The sequence below is a fragment of the Callithrix jacchus genome, chromosome 9 (assembly GCF_049354715.1).
Source record: "Callithrix jacchus isolate 240 chromosome 9, calJac240_pri, whole genome shotgun sequence".
NCBI lineage: Eukaryota > Metazoa > Chordata > Mammalia > Primates > Cebidae > Callithrix > Callithrix jacchus.
The window spans coordinates 22,060,324-22,088,117 of record NC_133510.1 but is presented as its reverse complement, the minus strand read 5'-3'; the positions used below and the strand labels follow the sequence as shown (position 1 = coordinate 22,088,117).

Genomic DNA, 27,794 nt, shown 5'->3' with positions numbered 1-27,794 from the left:
CAGGTGAGACAGGTAGTCCAGGAATTACCTTCCTGTCGATTTGGGCTTCCTGCTCGCGTCACAGGCGCCAGCAGCTGCCGGGGAAATGGAAGGCAGGGGATCCAGCCCCAAGCAGATCTCTCAGGAGCACTGGGGAGGTGGGGCCTTGCTGGGCGCAGTCTCGCCTCCCGCCCCTTCCCCCATCCCCGGGGCTGCGGTGCGGACTTGAGGCCAGGACATCGCGGGGACCGGAAGGAATTCCGTAGGTGGGGGCCCGGGTCGGCGCGGGGACCGGAAGTGGTTCCGTAGGTGGGGGTCCGAGTGAGCGCCAGAGAGCCTAGAAGCCCACTGGGCGCCCGCTTAGTCGTAGCCGCGAATCCCGCAGCCGCAACACTCCTCCCTTCCTGCTTCCCAGCCATTTCTGCAGCGCTCTGCCTTGGGGTAAAGGAGAAGCCGGCACCAGGAGCGCCAAAAAACGCGGAAAAAAGCGCCTTCGCCTCGATTTACCCAGTGTGACCGCGCCAGGGCCTTCTCAGTTGGGTGAGCATCCGTTCCGTCCAGGCGATGGAGGAAAAATCTGTCCGATGCCTCCCCACATGTCACGGGCCTCTGACCTGCCTTTGTCATCAGGGTTTGCAGAACTTTGGGGGACCTGAGAAGTGGTGTCCCCTGGACAGGCCACGGGTGTCTGTGGCTTACGGGCTTTTGAAAGGACAGGGAAAGGGAAACAGGGGATCCTAGTGGCCTGCTTTAGGGCCACCCAGTCGCCCTCTCCCCACACAACTCCCTCAGATCCAATTTGTTCGTCCAGCCTGGGGTGGAAACGTGCACATGCTGTGATCTCGAGAAGGCTTGGCATTTTATTTGGAAGATAGGCATCTTTTTGCAGCTGGCGTGAGCCCCATATTTTCTTCCCACCTTTCTTGGGGAAACTTGTTTTTAAAGGAGGTGTGCCACTGTTTTTGTAACACGGTGCTCTTAGCTGTTAGCCAGAGACTGCATGGCCCCTAAACTGTAATTTCTAATTGTAGCTAATTTGTTAGTCCTGCAAAGGCATACACTTCTTTCTTTCTTTCTTTTTTTTCTGTCCTGGAAGCAGTGCTCCACTAAACCTTCTAAATTACAGTGTTGATTACTAATACCCCCATTGCATAGCTACTTTCATGGGTCCCCCGTGGCTATATCCATGGCCATTTACTGTCACTAACCTACCTTTGTAATATCACTGTTACCAATTTTTACACTTTTCTTCAGGTACTCTATACCAGTGATTCTCAACACAGGCTTTCTTTAAGTGTCATTTGGAAGAGGGATTTCTCAGAAAATGTGGAAGTTCAAATTCCACCCCCAGAGATCCTGATTTAGTCGGTTGTACTTTATAATTGCTTTTAAAATCATGCTAGTGATTTACATGTGTAGGCAAGGTAGAGAATTATTGTTCTGTCTCTCTCCTTATAGCTGAAATAACTTCATTTCAATTTTATCTCTCAAAATCTTACTCTTCCTTTAAGATTCAGTAAAAGTGCCATCACCCCCTCATTTTTCTCCCAAGGAAAGACACTCTCTGCCCTCCACTTAGACCACAGGTAGTGCAGTTGGCAAGTTAATTATAGACCAAGTTGATGATGTCCTACTAGCATCACTGACTTTCCTATAGCTTTTCTTATTTTATGTATTCTATTTTTAGTCCCATTTCTGACCTGCCCTCTCTGTCAGAGTTTGCAGAACTTTGAGGGGCACAAGAAGGGAGTTCTCCCAGACAGGCCATGCCATCTGTGGCTTAAGGGATTTAGACCACAGATACTACATTTGGTGTGTAAATTACAGAGTGAGTTGATGCCACACTGTCCTCATTGACCTTTCTATAGCCTTTCTTAGTTATGTATTCTCTTTTTAGTCCTATTTCCCAACCCCCTACAGGCAGGTACCCATTCTGATGCATTTAATGTGTGCTATTTTATTATTTTTTTAATACAGGTATTGTTTTCTGCACAAATATATTTATTCAGTAAATATTTTTTATTTAGCATAGTGAACAGTTATATATCACAAGTGTATGCTTAATTCTCACAAAGTGAGCACCATCCATACAACCACTACTCTTCTTATGAAATAGAAGTTTACCAGCAGTGTCAAACCCTCTTGGACCCTTGCCAGTCACCTTTTTCCTTCTTGTTTCACAAAAGAATCTTCACAGATTACTTTTGTCTGTTTTTAACTTTATATATGTAACAGTTCAAGATGTATGCAGTAGTGTCTGAGTTCTTGAGCTAAATACTATGTTTTTGAGTTCATCCAAGGCATTGCCTATAGTAGGAATTTCTTCCTGTTTATTGTTGTATATTCATAGTATTAATATGCAATATGTCTCCATTAATATGCAATATGACTCATTCAAATTCCCATTACAAGGGGAATGGGAATTTGAGTTTCCAGGTTTGCTGCAAGTAATGCTATTATGACCACTTTGTGCATGCCCTTTTGTGTATATATGTGTGTTTCATGGGGAAATAGGAGTAGAATTACTAGATCAGGATTTGGTTATGTTTAACTTTAGTAGTTATGTCAGAGAGTATTACACAGTTGTTAGATTTGTTCTCCTACCAGCAGTGTATTAGAGTTCCAGTAGTAGCATATTCCCCTAAAAATATTTGTATTAGTCTTTTGTTTTAGCCATTAATAGTGGATGTTTAGTGATATCTATAAGGTTTTTTCCTTGTGTCCACTTTTATCCCTGAATCTGATAATCTTTGAATTATCTCCTCACATCTGGTACTATTTGAATTATTTGCTTATCCAGAACATTCCATGAGTTCATAATAAGAGTTAGGCAAATCATTTCTACGTCACCAGATACCAAACCGTTGACGGCTCAGTTTCAGCTTCCTTTCTAAAGGCATTTTCTAATCTGTTCTGCTAAGCTACAAGATGACAGCTGCAGAGACTTCACAGAAAATGTTAAAAATAGACCTTGCATTCAGAGATGGCTTGGAAGAGGGAGAATCTGGTAATGTAATTGATGGCATTTGAAAAAATAGAGGCAACTTTTCTTCCACTACAGCATGAAGGAAGCTGGGTTTTAGGAGCATTAGCACTTGCTAGTCTCTGTAGAAGTGATATGTTTGCAATAGGGATGGTTTGGAGAATAGATGTGTAATTGCTACATCAGTTATTGTACTGTGTATGTTACTTAAATATCTCTGGGGTAAGAGAAATGAACAATGAATTAGATTATAAGAAGATGAAGGAAAAAATGTTCTTTGTGTCTATATTGTTAGTGCTATTTTTGTTAGGTGTTGCCCTGCAAACATGGGGGCTTTTCATTTATTTATCCATGGCTTTTGATTTATAGATCCTTTGTAATTAAAAAGAGATGTGGAGATTTGAGGGTAAGAGTGAGAAGCGGACCCTGCCCACCAGCAAACCCTTTAGCATTTTAATATGTGGCAAATTTTCTAAGAACAACCGCGTAATGGGTGTATGTTTGTGCTTCAGTACAGTGGAAAGGATACCTTTTACTGAACCTCTTTTGCTTTTCAAAAACCAAAAGTACAGCTTCAGTACAGCAGAAAGGATACCTTTACTTTTGAAAGTAAAGGATACTCTTTTGATTTTGAAAAAACAGTTATTTCATTCTTTTTTTCCCTTTCATTCTCTCCTCCTCCCTCAATTTTATTTATTAAATTAACTTTTATTCAGGAGTTCAGGATACTGCATTTCATAGAAAACAGGGTACTTTTTTTTCCTCCAAACTCTGCTGGACCTGACTCTCCGCAGAGTTCTTATTTAAACAGAAATGTTCTAAAGATTGTATGGACTAACTCAAATGTTTCCAGAACTGAAACTAACTAAGCAAAATATTTACAGAACTGAAACTAAATATTTGCTACTTGGTGCAGTTGTCAAACTTGTTTTTTAAGATGCATTGTGTTGTTTTTGGATCCTGAAACTGAGTTAAAATTTTACCAGTAATATGGTTTATTTCTTAGTTCCTCTGAGGCATAATATTGTTTTTCCAATTAGAAATCTGAAGGGTATTGTGTTCAGTGTGTACTTTAAGAGTGACATGAATTTGCAGGAGTCAGGACACACCATAACAAAGACAGAAGAGAAATAAGTGAGTAAGAGAGAGAAATGAAACAAGATGCATGCGGGAATATTGTTGTAAGGCTTTTCCATAGTTCAGCTAAAAACGAGATTCTTTGTCCCACAGCCATGAAAATTCAGGCTTGCAAATGGTTTAAAGGGTGAGTGAAGCAGGGTTTTATTGGGTGAATAAGGGAAAAAGAGGGGGAAACAGGTACTCTGGCAAGGCCAGAGGACCTCTGCTGGAGCACTTTCCACCTGGCAGTTTGAATCCCAGGTTCCACACAGGAGAAAGGGGGGCCAGGCTCAGGCTCATTCCTGCTGTAAACCTTGTGAACTTCCCAAGGCTCCACCTCAGTGGGCAGGCTGGTTGGAGTTTCTCTAGGGACCCCTTCCCACCTGGCTGTCTCAGTATTAGCTGGAGGAGCCAGAGATGTAAAAAAGGAGAAGAGTACTAGGGACATTTAGAAGGTTAGTAAGAGAGGCAAATGGGAGATTTGGGGGAAATTTTAAGGGGAGAGTTGCATATTAGCTTAGTAAGAATGAAAAAGAATTATGGAAGTCTTAGTATTCTGAACCTTTAAGACAATTTTGCATTAGTGTGGAACCAGAAAGAATAAAGGTTGAGATTTTTATATGAGCAAAAATCCAAACAATATTTACTGCTTAAGATCATCCAATCGTACCCATCTTTTTCCCTGTCTAGAATCTAAGCTGAAGCTCTTTGTTATTCTTGGAGATGTATGTTAAACGAAAGAAAGTTGGCAGGGACTTTTAAAATACTACAATTTATATTCAGTAAAATTCACTCTTTTGGTGTACATTTCTATGAGTTTTGATAAACATATATTCATGTAATACCATCAGAGTCAAGCTATCGAGCCATACCCACCCACTCCGGATTCCCTCATGCTCCTGTGTAGAATGTCTCTTCCTCTACCCCCAGCCCTTGGCAACCACTGATCTGTTTTTTGTTCTTGCACTTTGGCTTTTCCAGAATGTCATATCAGCAGAATCCTGCAGTAGGTAAATGTAGAATCTGACTTTATTCACTTAGCAATAATATATTTGCAAGTCATCTTTATTATAGTATGTGTCATTTGTCAAAGAAAAACAAGTCTGAGCTTAGATAGGGAGAAACTTTATTCGAAAGGACTGTTGTAATAGAAGCAACATTGATTTTGAAAATATGTTAATGGTGTGGGAGAGAGCAGGGGAAAAAGTCTAGGGATTTCAACAGGAAATGGTGTTTTGTAGTCAGGGTAAGGCAGGATGTTTTTTCAAGTCTGTGCTTTGGGGCTTGTTAGGCAAACTTGCAGGCAAACCCATTTGGGGTCTGTCAGGAGGAGAAAAACTTGACAAAGGTTTGGCCAGCTCACACACAGTAAGAAATGGGCAATTGTGAATGTGTGATTCAATTTTTTCTTTTATTAGGGCTGAAGAATAGTTGTTTACCTCTTCACCAGCTGAAGCATATTTGAGTTCTTGCTAGTTTTTCTGATAATGAATGAAGCTGATGTAAATACTCCTTGCAGGTTTTTGGGTAAACACGTTTTTACTCTCCTTGTTTAAATACCTAGGGATAGGATGGCCAGGGCATGTGGTGCATTTACATTTATCCTAACAAACTGCTTAACTGTTTTCCAGAGTGCCTATAACATTTTGTGTTTCCAGTCATGATGCATGAAAATTCCAGTTGCATCCTGTCCATTCTGGCACTGCTATAAAGAAATAACCTGAGACCGAGTAATCTGTGAAGAAAAGAGGCTCACCATTCCACAGGCTGGGCAGGAAACATGATTCTGGCATCTGCTCAGCTTCTAGAGAGGCCTTAGGAAACTTAACAATTCATGGCAGAAGGCAGAGGGGGAGTCCACACTTCACTTGGCCAGAGTGGGAAGAAGAGAGGGAGCGGGGGAGAGTACCACACAGTTTTCAACAACCAGATCTCAAGAGGACTCACTCTTATTGCCACACAGTACCAAGAGGGAAATCCACCTCCATGATCCCATCACCTCCCACCGGGCCCCATCTCCAACACTGGAGATTACAATTCAACATAAGGTTTGGGTGGGGACAGAGATCCAAACCATATCACATTCCTTCCTCACCAGCAGTTGGTTTTGCTTCTTTTTTGTTTTCCACTCTAATAAGCATGTAGTAGTCACTCATTACGGTTTTAATTTGTATTTCTCAAATGACTGGTTATTTCAAGCATGTTTTTATGCACTTATTTGCCATTCATATCTTTAATCAAGTGTATCTCCAAATAGTTGGCTCCATTTTTAATTTTAGTGTTCTAAAATTTTAGTTTTCTTATGGTCAAGTTTTGAGTTCTTAATATATTCTAGATACAAGTCGCTTTTTAGAAAGCTGTTTTTCTGCCTTTGCTTGTCTTTTTATTACCCTTTCAAGGTTTTTTTTCATAGAGAGTTTTAATTATGTTTAAATTCAATTTATCAATTTTTAAAATATTGATAATACTTTTGGTATTGTATCTAAGAAATTTTTGCCTAATTCAAGTTTGCAAATATTTTATTTTCCTCTTTCCTTCGAATAGTTTTAGGTTTGGGGGTGTTATTATATGAGTCTGAGATTTATTTTGAGTTAATTTTCTTATAAGGTATTAGGTGTGAGTCGAGGTTCACTGTTTTGCATTAGTATACTCAATTGTTCCAGCATTACATGTTCAGAAAATACTACCCCTTACCTGCCTGATTACTTTCCACTTCTGTCAAATATCAAGTGATCATACATATTTGGATTTGTTTCTGCAATCTTTTTTCTGTTCCATTGATTTATGTGTCTGTTCTTTTGTCAATATCATACTGTCTTTGTTTCTATTACTTTGTCAATTATGAACGCAGGTTCTTTGATTTCCAAATTTGGCCATTTTTACTTCAAAATTGTTTGGCTATTCTAGTTCTTTGCTTTTCCATATAATTTTAACATTACTTTGCTTGTTTCTACAAAAAAAATGTATACTGCATTGTTTATCAGGGTTGTGCTGACTCTCTAAACCTTTTTGGGTATAATTCACATACAGAATATTGCATATTACAGTCTATGAATATCTTATGTCTCTGTGTTGGTTCAAGTCTGCTTTGATTTCTTTGTCCCTTTGGTTTGTAGCTTTCATCATACTGATCCTAAACATATTTTGATATATTTATAATAGTCTTTTGTGTTATTATATATGGCATGTTTTTATACTTAAATTTCCACTTCATAATTACAAATATCTGGAAATATATTTTTATATGTTAACATAGCTAATCCTGTAACTTTGCCAAATTCATTTATTCTGGTAATAGTTTGGTAGATTTCTTAGAATTTTACATGCAGACAACTATGTTGTCTGTAACAGCAACAATTTTATTTCTTTTGAACCTGTATGACATTTCTTTCTTTTTTCTTATCTTTTTGTCCTAATAGGACTCCAGCAAAATGTTAAATTGGATTGGTTAGAGAGAGCAGACATCTTTGCCTTATTCCTTGTCACTGGAATTCATTCTTGTATCAAGTTTTGTGCTAGCTGTAGTTTTTCTGTAGATGCCCTTTATCAAGTTGAAGAAGATTCTTCAGTTTCTAATTTGTTGAGACTACTATCGTGGATGGATATTAAGTTTTTCACATGCTCTTGCTGCATTTATTCAGATACTCATATGTTGTACCTTTCTCATTCTATTAATATGGTGAATTACACTGATTCATTTTCTGTTTTCCTTGTTGCTTCTAACCAGCTGTTTTACTACGGGACTAAATCTGGATTGTGTATGTTTGTTTTTCATCCCAATTTCTACTTTTTCCAATAACTGGAAGATTCCCTGATGATGGGGAGAATTTGATTTTTGTCTCTATCCCTCTTTGGGCCATTTTTCTTATTTTTGATCCAAGACCTTTTGTGAGAGGAGTTGGCAATAGGAGAGTTGAAGTACAGCTAAGCTTGTGTTGATTGTATGATACATTTTCTCCCTATGATCTTCCTGAGATTGAGATTCTAATATTTGTATTTTACAGGTAGAACTCTGCAGAGAAAATGCCTAGCACTTATATCTCCGGTAACTCCTATCAAGGTTTATTGTTGCTTGTTCATCATTGCAGTTCTGACTACAAGTGTGGTTGCACTTTCTATTGTTTTGTCAGGTAAGCTACTTGTTCTACAAACTGTACAATGTTATTTACATGTTTATGTTGCCAATAAATATTTATTAAGCTCCATTATTTGCCTGTCACTGTGTGAAATGCTTGAATTACATCAGCAAACAAAATACGCACAAAAGAATCCCTGCTCTTCAGGGACTTATATTCCAGCAGAAAAACACAAGTAATAATAAATAAGGGTGGAGGCGTAACAGGTTGCAATAGGTTGACAAAGCCTCCTTGGAAGATGATATTTCAGCAACCTTTTGAAAGAGATGTAGGAACCATGTGGCTACCTGGGGAACCTATTCTAAACAGAGAACATGTGGACCAAAAGCCTAAAGGAGGACTCTTCCTGGCTTGTTTGAGGAACAGCAAGGGGACTTCTGTAGGTAAAGCAGAGTGAGGATGAAGAAGAAGAGTGATACCATGGGCATTAGAAATGGAGGAACCTTGAGGATCAGTTAAAGACTTTTACCTTCAGTGTAATAGGGAGCCTTGGATGAGGAAAAGTGTATGAGAGGAATGTCGTGATGTGACTTCCATTGTAGAATAATCACTTGATTGCTGTATTAGGACTAGGTGGGGGAGGGTGGTCAGATTCTGGATATTTTGAAAGCTGGGCCAACAGTATTTTATATCAAATTGGATAAGAAGTCTTAAAAAGAGAAAAGTAAAAGATAAGTCTCTTTTCTTTTGAGCCTTGGCAAGAATGCACTTGCCATTCATTGATATGAGAAAGCTATGGGTATAGGAATTTCACTTACGGAGCTATTTCCTGACAAATTCCTATAAGAATTGTCATTTTTATTAAAAATAAAGTAATATCTCTACTTGAAATGTTTTCAGACAAACCATCTGGCCTTAAGAACTGGTGTCTTCTACTTAAGCAGATTGAGAATGCACGAAAGCACTATATACATAAAAGAACTATATACATAAAAAAAAACCCCTCATCTCTTATATATAGAGGCAATAGGTTCTCAAATGGCTTCGTCAAGAGGAAGGAAGGCTAATATGAGGGAGGATATGGAAAAATCATCCACACGGCCTTGTGAAGTACAGTACTATGGAAGTTGATGCTATAGAAATTGATTTCCTTGAAACTGTAATGTCAGTGTAAACTTCAGAAAGTCAAGGGTGCAGGTACCCAGCTGAAAACCACTGGACTGATGACTGTTGTGCTTAGGATAAGGCTCTATGTGATGAGTTAGGAAAACAACAATCACATGTGTACACTTCAAAATTGGCCTCAGGAAGGTAAGCAGAAAAATAGATAAAAGGGATGAGAAAATTTATTTATTATGTTTCATTGTGATTGTCTCAGTTTTAGCAAGAGAAGAAAAGCCAGTGATAGAGTCACATAAGTATGCTGCTTGCCCAAAAAGCTGGATTGGATTTGGGAGTAAATGTTTTTATTTTTCTGAAGACACAAGAAATTGGACTTTCAGTCAAGTCTTCTGTGTCTCATTAGAAGCCAGCCTTGCTCAGTTTGCAACTATGGAAGAACTGGTAAGAGATACTTTTGAATCATGTTTTCTGTCAAATAACTTAGGTCCCTGAGGCAGGTCAGCTGCATAGGGTTAAAGCTGAAATACGAGGAACGATCCCATTCCAGGGGCATGAGATGTGTTTTCATGTCCAACATTTGTTGAGGATGTGTTCTCTGCCTGGAACCTTGTGAGATATTTTAGATATATTTTCTCATGTAATTCTCATGGTGAACCTGCAAGATGAGTTGTATTGTTCTCATTCTATTAATAATTAAGATAATTAAATAATTTGTCATCTAGATTAAGACATATAGGGTATTGAAAGTGAGCATTAATATATTGGTGGAATGACAAGCTTAAACTGGGAATTTCCCAATCAAACTGGGATATATGCTCACTTTAAATAAAGTAATTTAGGATCAGGGACATTAAATGACTTAAACTGAGAATTGGGAATTAGTCTTACTCCAGAGCATATGCTGCTTAATTACACCACACTGCCAGTCAAAAAGAGAAGGGATAGGGAAGAGAGACTCCAGAGTAATGTGGAAGAAAGGGACACATGGTATTACTTTCTGTTTTATTATAGAATTTCCTGAAAAGATACAAAGGCCCTTCTGACCACTGGATTGGCCTTAGAAGAGAATCATACCATCACATTTGGAGGTGGACAGACAACACAGAATATAATAACATGTATGTTTTGAGACTTATCTTTCTGCTCTGTTTATGTGTGGTTATGTGTGTGAGTTGTGTTTATGAGATGAGAAATGTATCATGGAAAGCTTACTGCAATATGAGGTAAGAAATCTAAACCCTTTTTATACTCTTCTATTTATTAACTGTGTCTTTGGGAAAGCTTTACTTAACTGTGATTTCAGTAACATAACAATGACATTTGACACAATTTTACACTTTAATTCACTGATTTAAAACTGCTGAAATCCCTACTTATAATTGATTTACAATAAGTGTTCTACAATTGTAGGACACCACTGAGGAGCTGATATCTACAAGGCTGTTAAGCCCACTCTTCCAGCTGCTGCATCCATTCACAATAGGAAAGCATCCAGGGGACTCAAGGGAATCTCTCACTCCTAAAGTTTTGTCACCAGAAGGAAACTAGTAACAGTTATTTGGACTGTGAACATTTCAATGGGGTATTTTGAATATAATCATCACATTGCAGCAGATAAAATATAGGAACCCAGTCATATCCATTAATCAAAGCTAAGCCTTTTTAGGAATCTACTGTTTTTTTTGTTTGTTTTTACTTTCACACATTTATGAAACAGTTCAGGAGACTGGAAATCATCTTCACTGAAGACCACCAGTGGCAGCAGTTCATTTGGGTACAGCAGCAAGCATCAGTTAAATACCTATCAACATAGCTGGGCTTGGTATGGATGAATGATAAGCTTGTGATTTTCAAGCAAGGACCTTGAGAACATAAAAGACACTAAATACAGAAATGGTTTATATTACTATGAAGCAATATTAATGACAGGCTTTTGCTTTTCTCTTATTCACATTAAAATATGGAGGGGTGCAGATAATGATGGGGAGGAACAAATGCAGGTGTCTAACTTCCAAATATTCAATATTTTTGTGTTTGTTTTTAGGTTTCTTATCAGAGGAGTTGGAGAATGTGCCTACCTGAATGACAATGGAGTCAGTAGTGCCAGCATCTATACAGACAGAAAATGGATTTGTAGCAAGCCAAAGAGTTATGTCTACAGTTGCCAAATTAGAAACTCTTTACAGAATTTCCCTATAGATGTGTCATAACTTGTTATATATAATTAATGTATATAACACCTGGAAACACCTGGATATCCAGGCAGAAGACTGCCGTAGGGGTGGATCCCTCTTGAAGAACCTCTACTAGGGCAATGCAGAGATCCCCCACTGGGATGCTACCTGGTAGAGCTGTAAAACGAGAGCCACCATCCTCTGAGTTCCTGGAAAGCCCACACCCACTAACTTTGGGACTGTCAAGACTCACCTAAATCAGTTGAAAGCTGATTTACTGAAAGCTACTCAGTTACAGAGGAGGGTATCCTCAGAAAGCTGTCTTTGTTTTAAAGTCTTCTTTTATATATAAAAGCTAAATTATGTCTACATGTGAGTAGGCTGTCAGTGTGACACAATTTAGTACTTCATTGATATAAAGAAACTTATCTTTGTCATTTTAATGCATCTGTGCATCAAAGTATGACTATATCTTAAAAGCATGTACTGTTATGTGACATTAGGACATCTGGACATTCTTTTGTCCTTGCAGGCATTACTACACTTCCTTAGCTGTAGACATCTTATGACCATAGGTCATTTTCTTTATCCAATTCACTGTTGATAGGCATCTACACTGATTCCATGTCTTGGCTATTGTGAATAGTACAGCAATAGACTTACATGGTTCAGCTTTTATGGTAACAAAGTTGGGAATTGTTCTTCAGTTGTCATGGACCCTCAGGTCATGTAACCTGAGCATGGCCAGGTGAACCAAGTATGCAACCACAGGGGAAACCTAATTGTTCAGACTGAGGTGCAGAGGCTGAATTAAGAAGTGGGCACATGGTGGCAGGATCCAGGATCCAACTGGATGTAACTCTGGTCTCACTCCATGGCAGGATCCATTGAGAGCACAGTTTCCAGCATCACCTCATTACAAGATCCAACCAGATGGTGTCATTACCCTATGCTTATAAAACCTGACTCAACTCCCAGCTTGAGGAAGGATTGCTTTGGGAGCTTTGCCCAGTGTGCTTTTTACTTTCTGCAAGTGATGAACTCTTGCTAAATCCTCCCTGGCTGTGGTCATGGGGTTGACACTTGACAAGTCACTAACCTACCTATTGTGTGGGTAAGATTTGGAACATATTTCTTTATTTTCTTTAACTCTTGGCATTGGTGTCTGTGCACCAGATAACACAGCTTCCTTTCCAGTCTTCACAGACAGGTCTCATACAGGAGACCACCTTTACCAACCAGTCCAGATGGAAGTTCTGAGTACCACTTATACTTTCATGGTAGTTCAAGTCACAGTGTTTGTTCATAATAGTCCTCAGGTATCTAGAGTATGCCAGATCCTTTCAGTGCTCTCAGACACATGAGATAAAATCCAGTTCCTCAGGTAGCAGCCAGAAAAGCTGGGGGGCTAGTTATTTGGTCTGTCTCCTTTGCTTTTCAGAGAGAAGCTGGAAGCTGGTCTTTATCACTCTGCACTGAGCCAAAGTGGGGAGCAGTGAAAGTACCCACATGCTTATTAAAAACTGCCCTGAAAATATTTGAAGTAACAGGGCTATAACAATTACTATTTAAAAAACAACTCTTGTTTTGTTTTGTATAGCTCCAGATGTTTAACAGATGCTGGGCCCTGTCAGCTCACCAAAACAGGGAAGTTAGAAACAGTTCCTCTCTTCAACCAAGGGGTTAATAAGAAAAAAAAGAAATCAATCCCTCTAGTAATACCTAGAGAAGTACCAGACAGGTATCACAACTTCTCTAGGTATCCACTCCTCAGGGACAGGCTGAGAGATGGGAGTTAATTCCCATCCACATGGCATCATATGAGGACTGGGGGTTAATATTGCAGTGTATGCAAGTTGTTTCCTGCCAGTTCTGCTATGGATAGTTTCACACTTACCTAGGGTGCAGGAGTGGCTCATTAGTTTCTGGATTTCCAATGATGGAAATTTATCTGTGTGTTGCTGTTGAACTGATGTGTCCATGGTGAGGAATGAGAGTTTAGACCTTTTTATTCTGCCATCTGGTGACTCTGACAGTTTCTTTTAATACTCTACTATCATACAATCTAGTTACTACATTTGTAGACATTTCTCTCACATAAATGACAACTTATATTTACACAAAAGCCTGTATATAAAATGTTCATAGCAGCCTTATTCATACTAGCCAGAATCTATAAAAACCATATGGCTCACAATGATTGAATAATTAAGTAAGTGCTGTTACAGGCATGCAATGGAATACTCAGCAATATAAAGGAATGGACTATTGATGCATACAAAACTTCTTCAAAGTACTTAGGCTAAGTTAGAAGAGCCAATTACCAAAGATTGCATTTCGTATGATTAAATTTACATAACATTCTTGAAATGACAAAATTGTACAGATAGAGAATAAGGGTTATGGATAGGTGAGTGAAGAAGAAGGCATAGTATGGAGAAAAGGTGGTGTGGATCTCTGTGGTGATGGAAGAGTTTTGTTTCCTCATTGTATCCGTGGTCATTTTCTTAGTTGTGATATTCTAGTGCAGTTTTTTAGGTATTACCTTTGGGGGACACTGAGTAAAGACGTGGAATCTTTCTGTACTATTTCTTACAACTGCATCTGAATTATAACTAGCTCGAAATAAAAAGTTTAATTATAAAATAAAAACTATATTAGATGAAGCAAAAAATAGTTCATCCTTTTCATGCACACAGCGTCAGAGAGTATAACATAATTTGCAGAATACAAATTAGTGCAGAATACAAATGTAGATCATCTTGTTAAAAAATTATTAATAATTTTTAAAAAGCATTAAACCACCTTTGGGGCCCTTTGAGCCCGAGGAACTGTGCTACCACACAGATTGCATGTTCATGTAGCTGGCCCTGCAAATGAAATGATTTTTGCCTATGATTAAGTCAGCATGGACTCTTTGGGCTCAGTGAATTTGCTTCTTCAGGAAGGTAATTTTTTCTTCTTTCTCTGCTAAGCTGTTTAACAGTAGTTGCTCTGCCTAATGGGCTTCATCTTCTCTCAGATCATTTTCATGATGCACTAGGATGAAGCACACCCTTTCTCCTAGTCTTGAGGAAACATCAATATTCAGAATATTTAAACCCCAGAACTGAACAATCAGAACAGTCTTTGGCCAGTGTTCCACACTTGAGGGAAATGTCATTATCTGAGCCCTGAATAAAAAGATTGTAGATATTCTTCATATCAAAGCATCACCAGGAAGATTTTAGATGTTGAAGTTCATAATATTTCCTAAAGCAGGCATGAATTACTAGTAACTTAATAGGTATATTAACTGATGAAATTTTTTGGGCACCTTCACCTAAATCACAGATTTCATTCCCCAGAACAAACCAGCCAAGGAAAGTGCTATACTCATTTATTCATATAGATCTTGAGGCTGAGAGAGCTTAATTAACATACTGTATTTGTGTAATCATAAATTACCATAAACTAGGGGTGCTATAGTCTGAATATTTGTGCCTTCCACTCCCAAATTCATTATGTTGAAATCCTAATTCCCAAGGTGATGGCATTAGGAGGTGAAACCTTTGGTAGGTGATTAGGTCATGAGGGTAGAACACTGATGAATGGGATTAGTGCCCTTACAAAAGGGGCCCACAAAATCTCCCTTGTTCCTTCTAGCATATGAGGACACATGTAGAAGGTGCCATCAATGAATCAGAAAGTGGGCTCTCACCAGGCACCAAATCTGCCGGCATTTTGATCTTTGACTTCCAGCCTCCTGAACTGAGAAATACATTTCTGTTGTTCATAAGTTACCCATTTTATGGTATTTTATTACAACCTAAATGAACTAAGACAAGTGGTTTAAAAACAACACAAATTGTGGGGCCCCAAGATGGCTGAGAGGAGGCAACACTGGAATCAGCTCCCAGTGAATGAGATGCAGAGGGCTAAAGGACTTCATGATTCCAAGCTAGGTGCCAGGTTTTTTTTGGTGGGACTGATAGGACACTGAAAATAATAGCCCAGGGAAGGAGCTGAAGCAGGGCGAGAGCCACCCAGAGAGGGCAAACCAAGACAGGGCAGGATGTGTCCCCACCTGGAACATGCAGCCAGCTTGGTGGGTCAGGGACTTCAACCCCTTGGTGCTCCAATTCAGATCCTGTGCTTAACTTCATCCCTCTTGCAACCCAGTCCACAAGATCCCTGCCAGACTGAGGGGTGCCATGGGTTGTCGCATATCTGAGCAACAGCTCCTGCCTGGTGCTGCAAGTTGTTGGCATGGACCTGGGCAGAAGTTCGGACAAATGCCAGTGGGACAGACCCATCCCACAGAAAGAGGCAGAGTTGAAAGCAGGGAAACAGGCCATAAGGCCTGGCAGGCGCCATCCCCGTAAAACTCAAACTGAAGCCCACGCACTAGACAGCTTGGCAGCAAATACACCAGTTTGTCTGTGAAGATGGAGCGTGGGGAAGGAGAGACGCCATTGGGAAGGTGGGGCTAATCTCACCTGCAAACAGACTCCGGGGGAGGACCACCCACCCAGCAGCCTGACTGAATCTGAGGCAGCCCAGCATTGCCTCTACAGGCCAAAAAAGATATAGCTCCAAACTTAACAAAGGACATCTACTCAGAGATTCCTCCCAAAATCATCAACTTCAAAGATCTAAGGGATAAAAATCCATGAAGATGGGAAGAAACAAGCACCAAAAAAGATGAAACCATCAGAGACCAGAACACCTCTTCACCACCCAGGGGTCACAACTCCTCACAATCAAGGGAACAAAACAAGACATAGAATAAATTTGACAAATTGACAAAAGCAGGCTTAGAAGGTGGGTAATAACAAACTTCTCTGAGTTAAAAGACCATGTTCTAACCCAATGCAAAGAAACTAAGAACCTTGAAAAAAGGCTAGATGAAATGTTAACTAGAATAGCCAGCTTTGAGAATAACATAAATGACTTGATGGAGCTGAAACACAGCACAAAAACTTTGTGAGGCATACACAAGTTTTCAACAGCTGAATCAAGCAGAAGAAAGGGTATCATAGATAGAAAATCAAATCAATAAAATAAAATGAGAGGGCAAGATTAGAGAAAAAACAGTGAAAAAATTGAACAAAGCATCCAAGAACTATGGGATTATGTGAAAAGACCTAATAATCTAAGCTTGATCAGCATACCTGAATGTGATGAGGAGAATGAATCCAAGTTGGAAAACACTCTTCAAGATTTTATCCAAGAGAACTTTTCCAACTTAACAAGGCAGGCCAACATTCAAATCCAGGAAATACAGAGAACACCACAAAGATATTCCTAAAAAGAACAACCCCAAGGCACATAATTGTCAGATTCACCAGGGTTGAAATGAAGGAAAAATTTCTAAGGGCAGCCAGAGAGAAATGTCAGGTCACCCACAAAGGGAAGCCCATTGGGCAAACAGCAGATCTCTTGGCAGAAACCCTACAAGCTAGAAGGGAGTCATCCTTAAAGAAAATAACTTTCAACGCAGAATTTCATATCCAGCCAAACTAAACTTCATAAGTGAAGGACAAATAAAATACAGACAAGCAATTGCTGAGAGATTTCATTGCTACAAGACCTGTGTTACGAGAGCTCCTGAAGGCAGTACTAAACATGGAAAGGAACAACCAGTACCAACCACTGCAAAAAAGAACCAAATGGTAAAGAACAATGATGCAATAAAGGAACCGCATCAACTAATGGGCAACCAACCAACCAGTAACAAAATGGCAGGATCAAATTCAAGCATAACATATTAATGTTGAATGTAAATCGCCTAATGCCCCAATCAAAAGACACAGACTGACAAACTGGATATAAAGTCAAGACCCACTGGTGAACTGTACTCAGGAGACCCATCTCACATGCAAAGACTCAGACTCAAAACAAAGGAATGGAAGAAGATTTACCAAGCAAATGAAGAGAGAGAGAAAAAAAGCAGGGGTTGCAATCCTAGTCTCTGATAAAACAGTTTTTAAACCAACAAAGATCAAAAGAGACAAAGAAGGGCATTACATATGGTAAAAGGATCAATGCAACAAGAAGAGATAACTACATATGCACCCAATTCAGGAGCACCCAGATACATAAAGCAAGTTCTTAGAGACCTACAAAGAGTCTTAGACTCCCGCACAATAATAGTGGGGGACTTTAACACTCCACTGACAATATTGAACAGATAATGAGAGAGAAAGTCAACAAAGATATCCAGGACATGAATGCATATCTGGAACAAGTGGACCTAATAGACATTTACAGAACTCTCCACCCCAAATCCACAGAGTACACATTCCTCTCAGCACCACATCACACTTACTGTAAAATTGACCACATAATTGGAAATAAATAACTCCTCAGCAAATGCACAAGAACAGAAATCATAACAGTCTCTCAGACCACAGCACAATCAAATTAGAACTCATGATTAAGAAAAGCACACAAAACTGCACAATCACATGGAAACTGAACAACTTGCTCCTGAATGATGAAGGGATAAACAATAAAATGAAGGCAGAAATAAAAATGATCTTTGAAACCAATGAGAACAAAGACACAACATACCAGAATCTTTGGGACACAAAGCAGTGTCTAGAGGGAAACTTACAGCAATAAATGCCCACATGAGAAACAAGAAAAGATCTAAAATCAACACCCTATCATCAAAATTGAAAGAGCTAGAGGGGCAAGAACAAAGCTCAAAAGCAAGCAGAAGACAAGAAATAACTAAGATCAGAGCAGAACGGAAAGAGAGAGACACAAAAAAACCCTTCAAGAATCAATAAATCCAGGAGTTAGTTTTTTGAAAAGATCAACAAAATAGACAGAATGCTCGCTAGACTAATAAAAAAGAAAAGAGAGAAGAATCAAATAGATGCAATAAAAAATGATAAAGAGGAGATCACCACTGATTCCTCGGAAATGCAAACTACCATCAGATATTACTACAAACAGCTCTATGCACATAAACAAGCAAATCTGGAAGAAATGGATAAATTCCTGGACACTTGCACACTCCCAAGACTAAGCCAGGAAGAAGTTGAAACCCTGAATAGAACAATAACAAGGTCTGAAGTTGAGCCAGGAATTAACAGCCTACCAACCAAAAAAAAAGTCCAGGTCCATATGGGCTCACAGCCAAAGTCTAACAGATGTACAAAGAGCTGGTACCATTCCTTCTGAAACTATTCCAAACAATCAAAAAAGAGGGAATCCTCCCTAACTCTTTCCATGAGACCAACATCGTCCTGATACCAAAACCTGGCAGAGACACAACTAAAAAAGAAAACTGCAGGCCAATATCCATGACGAACATTGATGGGAAAATCATTAATTAAATACTGGCAAACCAAATCCAACAGCACATTCCAGGGATGCAAGGCTGGTTTAACATATGCAAATCTATAAATGTAATCCACCACATAAACAGAAACAAAGACAAAAACCACATGATTATCTCAATAGATGCAGAGAAGGCTTTTGACAAAGTTCAACAGCGCTTTATGCTAAAAACTCTCAATAAACTAGGTATAGATGAAATGTATCCCAAAACAATAAAAGCTATTTATGACAAACCCACAGCCAATATTATACTGAATGGGTAAAAACTAGAAGCATTCCCTTTAAAAACTGGCACTAGACAAGGATGCCCTCTCTCACCACTCCTATTCAATGTAGTATTGGAAGTTCTAGCCAGAGCAATTAGGCAAGAAAAAGAAATAAAGGACATTCAATTAGGAAAAGAAGAGGTCAAGTTGTCCCTATTCACAGACAACATGACTGTATATTTAGAAAACCCCATCATCTCAGCCCAAAATCTCCTTAAGCTTATAAGCAACTTTGGTGAAGTCTCAGGATACATAATCAATGTGCAGAAATCACAAGCATTCCTATACACCAACAACAGACAAACAGAGTCAAATCAAGAGCAAACTCCCATTTACAATTACTACAAAGAGAATAAAATACCTAGGAATACAACTAACAAAGGATGTAAAAGATCTCTTTAAGGAGAACTACAAACCACTGATCAAGGAAATAAGAGAGGACACAAACAGATGGAAGAACATTCCATGCTCATTGTTAGGAAGAATTAATATTCTGAAAATGGCCATACTGCCCCAAGTAATTTATAGATTCAACACTATCCCCATCAAGCTACCATTGACCTTCTTCACAGAACTGGAAAAAAAAAAGACTTTAAACTTCATATGGTACCAAAAGAGAGCCTGTATAGCCAAGACAATCCTAAGTAAAAAGAACAAAGCAGGAGGCATCACACTATCTGACTTCAAACTATACTACAAGGCTACAGTAATCAAAGCAGCAGGGTACTCATACCAAAACAGAGATATGGACCAATGGAATAGAGAAGAGGCCTTGGAAGCAATGCCACACATCTACAACCATCTGGTCTGTGACAAACCAGTCAAAAACAATCGATAGGGAAAGGATCCCCTGTTTAATAAGTGGCATTGGGAAAACTGGCAAGCCATATGTAGGAAGCTGAAACTGGACCCCTTCCTTACATCTTATACAAAAATAAACTCCAGATGGATTAAAGATTTAAACATAAGAACTAACACCATAAAAACTGTAGAAGAAAACCTAGGCAACACCATTCAGGACATAGGCATAGGCAAGGGCTTCATGACTAAAACACCAATAACAACAGCAACAAAAGCCAAAACAGACAAATGGGATATAATTAAACTTAAACGCTTCTGCACAGCAGAAGACACAATCATTAGAGTGAACCAGCTACCAACAGAGTGGGAAAAAATGTTTGCAGTCTACCTATCAGACAAAGGATTAATATCCAGAATCTACAAAGAACTAAAGCAGGTTTACAAGAAAAAAACCAAACCCATTCAAAAGTGGGCAAAGGATGTGAACAGATACTTTGCAAAAGAAGACATATATACAGCCAACAAACATATTAAAAAATGCTCATCATCATTGGTCATTAGAGAGATGCAAATCAAAACCACATTGAGATACCACCTCATGCCGGTTAGAATGGCAATCATTAAAAAATCTGGAGACAACAGATGCTGGAGAGAACATGGAGAAATAGGAACACTCTTACACTGCTGGTGGGAGTGTAAATTAGTTCAACCATTGTAAAAGACAGTGTGGCAATTCCTCAAGGACCTAGAAATAGAAATTCCTTTTGACCCAGCAATCCCATTACTGGGTATATAACCAAAGGATTATAAATTGTTCTATTATAAAGACACATGCACACGTATATTCACTGCAGTGCTGTTTATGTTAGCAAAGACCTGGAACCAACCCAAATGCCCAATGATAGACTGGACAAAGAAAATATGGCACATATACACCATGGAATACTATGCAGCCATAAAAAATGATGAGTTCATGTCCTTTGTAGAGACATGAATGAATCTAGAAACCATAGTTCTCACCAAGCTAATGCAAGAACATAAGACCAAACACTGCACGTTTTCACTCATAGGTGGTTGATGAACAATGAGAACACTCGGGTACAGAAAAGGGAACAACACTCACTGGGCTAGGTGGAGGGGGTGAAGGGGAGGGGAGGGGATGGACAGCAGTGGGGAGGGGAGGATGGGGAGGGATAACATCTGGAGAAATGCCTGATGTAGGAGATGGGGTCGGGGGGAGGATGGAGACAGCAAACCACCATGGCATGTGTGTACCTTTGCAACAAAACTGCAGGATGCAGGATGTGCATATGTATCCCACAGCCCAAAGTACAACTAAAAAAATAGATAGAAGAAAAAAAAACATGAATTATCTTATTGTCTAGAGATGAGAGGTGTTTAAAATGGCTAGTTAGGATGCTGCTGATAGGACTATATTTCTTTTGGAGGCTCTAGGGAAGAAGCTGTTTCCTTGCTTTCTTTCAACTTCTAGAGGCCACCTCCATTCCTTAGCTTGTGGTCCCTTGCTAAATCTTTAAAACCAGCAGCATACCATCTTCAAATCTTTGACAGTGACATTCCCATCTTCCCTGAATAAAAACCCATGTGATTAGATTAGGCCTACATGGATTATCCAAGACAATCCCTCTGTCTTTAGACACTTAACCATATTTGTCTTTTGCCATGTAAAATAACATTTTACCTGAAGGTTTGGGAATTGGGCTATTTAGGGGGTCATTATTCTGCTTTCCACATACATTTAAACAACTATCAGGCTACAAAAGTCATATTTGAATTGGGCTTGTGTTGCCCCAAAAGTTGTGTTTCTTTACACCATAATACATTGCCTTTTATATCCCTCACTTATTCAATATCATTACCATCCATCATGCTGTCACAAACAGCACTCTTGGCTCATTGCAACTTCCGCCTCTGGGGTTCAAGCAATTCTCCCTACCTCAACCACCCAAGTAGCTGGGATTACAGGCACCCACCATCATACCTGACTAATTTTTGTATTTTTTAGTAGAGACGGGGTTTTGCCATGTTGGCCAGGTTGGCCTTGAACTCCTGACCTCAGGTGATCCACCCACCTTGGCCTCCCAAAGTGTTGGGATTACAGGCATAAGCCACCACATATGGCCGATATCTTGTTTCTTAACTTCAAACATCTTCAGGTTGAGCTATCTTTTCTCCTGTATGCAAAGAGTAGTACCTAAGGAACTTCACCCAAAGAACTCCATTCACATCTGATTAAGAGATGAAATAACAGACTTATACTTAATAAGATAAGACTTTTGAGGAAGAGGCTAAGTGCATTTTGTATATCAGAGAGAGATGAAATTTGTGGCCAAATGGCAGCTCCTCACAATTTGTGTTTCCAAAGGTGGCCACAATCATATCTCCAACTACATGCCCTTTCATAATGCAATCTTGCTACTCCTCCCTCAAGCAGGGACGTCTGTCTCACTCTTCTTGAATCCTAGCTGATCTTATGATGTACTTGACCAGTCAAATGTCATGGAAGTAATACATGACTTCTGTGCCAGTTCAAAGAAACCTTGCAGCTTCTTCCTATAGTTTTTGAAGCTCTTGTTCATGGGAACTCTGAAATGTCATGTAACAAGTCTAGCTGCTCTGTTGGAGAGACCATAAAAGAAAGTCCTGAGACTACATTCAGAGAGAGAGAAAGAGAGAAAGAAAGAGGAGACAGAACAAGCAGATTCAGAATCCAGTGGAGTCTCCACATGACTCCAACCCTAGCTGCCATCTGGCTGCAATTTCATGAGAAATCTTGGCAAGACCATGAGAAATACCATCCAGCTAAGCCATGTCAACCCATGAAACTGTGAAATACATAAAACTGTTGTTTTAAGAAATTAGATTTTGGGGTGGTTTGTTATACAGTGATAACAGTGATAGATAAATTAAACAGATACTAATTCATTGTAATATGTGCCTCAATTTTAAGGATATTAAAATGTAAACATAGTATGATTTAGAATTGATGAAATAATAAAAAGAAACACATACAAATTATATGAGTAGGTAATCTGTAAAAAAAGAAATCCCAATGGCTAGTATGAAAAGATGCTTTACTCCTCTAGTAATCAGAGATGGAAAAGTTTAAACAATCAAGAAATAAGAATTTTTACTCAAAAAAAGTACAAACAGGTTTAGCACAGTGGCTCATACCTGTAATCCCAGCACTTTGGGAGGCTGAGGTGGGTGGATCACTTGAGGTCAGGAGTTTGTGACCAGCCTGTCCAGCACATGAAACACTGTCTCTACTAAAAATACAAAAATTAGCCAAACGTGGTGGTGGGCACCTACAGTCCCAGCTACTCAGGAGGCTGATGCAGGAGAGCTGCTTGGACCCAGGAGGCAGAGGTTGCAGTGAGCCAAGATTGTGGCACTGCACTCCAGCCTGGGCGACAGAGTGAGACTCTGTTTCAAAAAGAAGTACAGACAATTAGAAACCTAGATTATGATAAATATTGGCAAGAACATAGGGGAAACGGGACCCATTGTATACTACTAGGAGTGTAGATTTGTGTAGCCATTCTGATTGAATACTAAAATTAAGTCAGTATATAATTATAATCAACAATTCTAATTCTGGCTTTATAACCCAGAGAAATTATCACACAGTTTGGTAAATTGACATGTATTAGGATATTCAGAGCATTGTTCTATGCAGTAGAAGTATGATAAATATCTGTCACTAAGGGAGTGAATAAAATTTTGGTGGATGAAAATTACTTTAGCAGAATACTGCACAGAAGTTAGAAGCATGGGGCAAAATATGCAAACAGCAACACAGAAAGAAGTTTAAAGGATTGAAGGACTTCTGGTTTCTGACATGACTTATAAAGAGCTTGGAAGTCACCGCTCCCACCCTCACAGCAAAGAAAAAAACTGAAACACTGAAATTCAACATCTTTTCTTAGATCCATCACAGAATTTAGGTCATGGGCAAACCACCACCCAGAAAACTGACAGAGAGAAGCACAGTTTGGTGAGAGCAGATACCACTGCTGTAATCTGACTTGTGAGGCTTAGATCCTGTTTAAGAAGTCCCCAGAGAAGCCCAAAGACAAAAACAACAGAGGAAATTTTAGCCTCTAATAAAGACACAGGGAAAGTAAACACAGCTGACCTTATAGCTAAACATAAAACCTCACGATAACTTACCTCAGTTTCTTTTACCCAATATATAGTAATCCAAATTTCTACAAAAAACTATACAGCACATTAAAAGGCAAAAAATACATTTTGAAGAGGCCTAGCAAGTATAACAAGATTAAGATATGACAGAGATTTTGGAATTAACAAGTTGGAAATTTAAAATAATTATTATTACGCTAAGCGATCTAGTGGAAAAAGTAGACAACATGCAAGAGGAGATGGGAAATATCAGCAGAGAGATTGAAACTCTAAGAAAGAGAAATAAAGAAGAGCTAGGAACAATTCTACAGCAATTCTATTATAAAGATACTTTCACACACATGTTCACTGCAGCACTGTTCGCAATAGCAAAGACATGGAATCAACCCAAATGCCCGTCACTGATAGACTGGATGAATAAAATGTGGTACATATACATCATGGCATACTATGCAGCTGTAAAAGAAACAAGATCATGTCCTTTGTAGGGATATGGATGGAGCTGAAGGCCATTATCCTCAGCAAACTAACGCAGGAACAGAGAATCAAACACCGCATGTTCTCACTTATATGTGGGAGCTGAAAATGAGAACACATGGACACAGAGGGGAACAACACACACTGGGGCCTGTGGGGGAGGGGTAGGTGGGAGAGCATCAGGAAAAGAAACTAATGAATGGTAAGTTTAATATCTAGGTGACTGGTTGATGGGTGCAGCAAACCCCCACGGCACATGTTTACCTATGTAACAAACCTGCATGTCCTGCAAATGTAAAAAAAAAAAAAAAAGCACATATTAAAAAAAAAAGCCAAAGACAAACAGAAAATCTAGAAAGAAGCTAGAGTGAGGGCAATGCCTTGCCTAGAGAACAAAGATGAGAGTCACAGCAGACGTCTCTTCAAACACCATGCAAGCAAGAAGAGAGTAGAGTGAAATATTTAAAGTATTGGAAGAAAAAAGCCACCAACCTAGAATTGTATGTTCAGGTAAATTATTCTTTAAAAATGAAGGAAAATAAAAACTCAGAAAAACCAAAATTGAAAGAAGTTGTTGCCTTTCAAGAAATGTTGAAAGAAATTCTTGACAGAGAAGGAAAATGATATAGGTCAGAAACTTGGATCTATGTAAAGAAAGGGAGAACATTTAAAGTCTTTCATTTTTCTTCTTCTTCTTCTCCTTCTCCTTCTTCTACTTCTTTCTATTTTCATTTTGAGAGTCTTACCTTGTCACCCAGACTGGAGTGCAGTGGTGCAGTCACAGGTCATTGCAGCCTCAAATTCCTGGACTCAAGTGATCTTCCAACCTCAGCTTCCTGAGTAGCTGGGACTACAGGAACGTGCTGGCATGCACAGCTAAATTATTATTATTATTATTATTTTAAAGCTAGAGCCTTGCTCTGTCACCCAGGCTGGAGTGCCAAGGTGTGATCTCACTGTAACCTCTGCCTCCTGGGTTCAACTGATTCTCCTGCTGCAGCCTCCTGAGTAGCTGGGATTACAGGCATGTGCCACATGCCCAGCTAATTTTTGCATTTTTAGTAGAGACAGAGTTTTATCATGCTGGTCAGACTAGTCTCGAACTCCTGACTTCATGATTTGCCCACCTCAGCCTCCCAAAGGGTAGGAATTACAAACTTTTAAATTTTTGTAGAGACGTGGTCTTGCTATTTTGCCCAGACTGTCTCAAATCCCTGGCCTCAAATGATTTTTCTGCCTAGGCCTCCCAAAGCACTGGAATGACAGGCATGAGACGCCACACTTGGCTTTATTTTTAAAATTTTTAATTGACCTAATGGATAACAGTTTCTTCAAAAGATTAGTAGCAATAAAATATTATTAGCAATAAAAGTAATGGCTATGTGAAATGTGTGACAAGAATGTTAAAAGGGATGGGAGTGAGGTATGTTTTTTTGAAAAAGTATAATTGATATGCTAAGAGATGAGACAAAATGAAATAATATAAATTTCTCAGTTAAAATCTGAGAAGGCAAAGAACAAGGGAAATGAATAAAAAATAATTCAAATTAGGTAGAGATTAAATCCAAATATCTGAATGATAAATTTGAATGTGAATAGTCTAAATACATCAATTTAAAAGACAGATCTTCAGAGTGGATAAGAAAACAAGACCCGAAGGGAAGAAAGATGGTGCTGTAGGACCAACTCAGGATTGCAGCTCCCAGTGAAAGCACAGAGTGTGAGTGGATGCTGCATTTCCAGACAGATCTTTATTGCCCACAGACCAGGAGATTCCCAGGTGTGGGAGCCCTGTGGGCCACCAGCACAGCTGTTTGGGCCCGTGAGGCCGTTTGGGCAGGCATGGCTGTTTGGGCCAGTGCTGAAGCACAGAGGCACTCCATACAAAATACACTGGTTTGGTTGCCCTGTTAAACTGGCAACTGGAGATTTCAGAAGGCAGATTAGCACATTCATCTGATTAAATGGAACTTAAACAGAAAGCCAGGCCAGGAGATTCCCAGGCAACAACATTGTTTTAGCTGGCGCAGTGGGTCACTGCATGGGAAATCACACAGATCCCGGTGCCCTTTAAGCAGGCGACTGGAACACCTAGGAGAGAGTCAACTGTTAAACTTAAAAAAAAAAAAAAAGGGCTCTGAGGCAGAGAGCCAGGTGATCAGGCTCGGTGGATCCCACCCCCACAAAAACAAACAAAAAAGCAATTGGAAATGCTCAGGGTTGAGAGTTTCATGGCAAGCACAACTGAACCCAGGACAGTGCAGCTCCATGGGGGAGGGGTGTCTGCCATTACCAAGGCACTCCACGCCTACAGAGGTACTCTGTCACTGTTAACGCAGCCTGCTGTTTCCAAGGCAACCCTCCACTGCTGAGGCAACCCGTCATAACAGAGAGAGTCCGCCAGTACAGAGGCAGGCCACCATTGCCACAGCAATTCTCACCACATCCATATGAACAGGAATACAGGAAATTACACACAGCAGCAGGGCAGAGCCCACGACAGCAGGGCGGAGCCCAAGGCAAGAGGGCAGAGATCTTGGAAGTAGGGCGGAGCCCAGAGCAGTTCAGCATAGCCACTACAGGCAGGTAGTGAATAAACTGCCTCCTTGCTGGGCAGGACAGTGCAACAGATACTCCTAAATAAAGCCCTAACTCCAAGGGACAGAGCACCGGAGAAAAAAAGGGGCTTTATGAGTTCTGCTGCAGCAGACTCAAATGTACCTCCCTAGCAGCCCTGAATGAACAACGGAGCTCACAGCTCAGCACTTGAGCTCCTATAAAGTACAGACTGTCTCCTCAAGCAGCTCCTTGACCCCTGCATATCCAAAGCATCACCTCACAAAGGACTGATCAGACTGACATTTGGTGGGCATCATTCAGGGACAAAGACAGCAGAAGAAGAAACTGGTAGCAACCCTCACAGTTCTGCAGCTGTTACAGTTGTTCCCCAGGCAAGCAGGGCCTGGAGTGGACCTCAGCAGTCCTACAGCAGTGGGGCCGGACTGTTAGAAGGAAAACTAAGAAACAGAAATACTTCATCATCAACAATCTGGACATCCACTCAGAGACCCAATCGGAAAATCAGCAACTACTCAGATGACAGGTGGATAAATCCACAAAGATGGGAAGAAACCAGTGCAAAAAGGAGGAAAACACCCGAAACCAGAACACGTTGCCTCCGACAAGGGACCACTACTCCTCACCAGCAAGGGAACAAAGCTGGACAGAGAGTGAGTGTGATGAAATGACAGAAACAGACTTCAGAAGGTGGGTAATGAGAAACTTCTGTGAGCTAAAA

At 39.7% G+C, this 27,794-nt stretch overlaps 2 protein-coding genes across 11 annotated transcripts in view; one reads left to right on the top strand and one right to left on the bottom strand.

Annotated features, from left to right (window-relative positions):
- The window catches only part of LOC144577747 (killer cell lectin-like receptor subfamily B member 1), a 49,269-nt gene extending 48,849 nt beyond the window's left edge, over nucleotides 1-420 (bottom strand). For 2 of the 4 annotated variants that reach the window (XM_078337972.1, XM_078337973.1), the window contains exon 1: nucleotides 29-420. In XM_078337972.1, the coding sequence (XP_078194098.1) occupies nucleotides 29-398 (370 nt within the window). In that variant the 5' untranslated portion in view covers nucleotides 399-420. The remainder of the gene's footprint in view (nucleotides 1-28) is intronic. The other 2 variants (XM_078337974.1, XM_078337975.1) reach the window with 1 other exon arrangement.
- LOC118142862 (C-type lectin domain family 2 member E) lies at nucleotides 201-14,127 on the top strand. 7 transcript variants are annotated; one of them, XM_078337971.1, is made up of 6 exons: nucleotides 201-241; nucleotides 395-519; nucleotides 8,086-8,211; nucleotides 9,542-9,720; nucleotides 10,291-10,397; nucleotides 11,324-14,127. In XM_078337971.1, exons 4-6 carry the CDS (start codon nucleotides 9,709-9,711, stop codon nucleotides 11,487-11,489), a joined length of 285 nt encoding a protein of 94 aa, XP_078194097.1. In that variant the 5' UTR covers nucleotides 201-241; nucleotides 395-519; nucleotides 8,086-8,211; nucleotides 9,542-9,708; the 3' UTR covers nucleotides 11,490-14,127. The 7 variants fall into 7 exon arrangements, with proteins under 7 accessions (XP_078194097.1, XP_078194095.1, XP_078194096.1 ...); XM_078337969.1 differs by having other exon boundaries at nucleotides 9,536-9,720; XM_078337970.1 differs by having other exon boundaries at nucleotides 201-245.
- Nucleotides 14,128-27,794: the final 13,667 nt, after the last annotated feature.

Excerpts from the sequence above, each read along its gene's own strand:
- LOC118142862 (XM_078337966.1), top strand. The coding sequence starts at position 2,908 with ATGACAGCTGCAGAGACTTCACAGAAAATGTTAAAAATAGACCTTGCA. Across the intron at positions 8,212-9,535 it reads ACTTTCTATTGTTTTGTCAG|TTTTAGCAAGAGAAGAAAAG; the intron begins GTAAGCTACTTG and ends TGATTGTCTCAG. Across the intron at positions 9,721-10,290 it reads TTGCAACTATGGAAGAACTG|AATTTCCTGAAAAGATACAA; the intron begins GTAAGAGATACT and ends GTTTTATTATAG.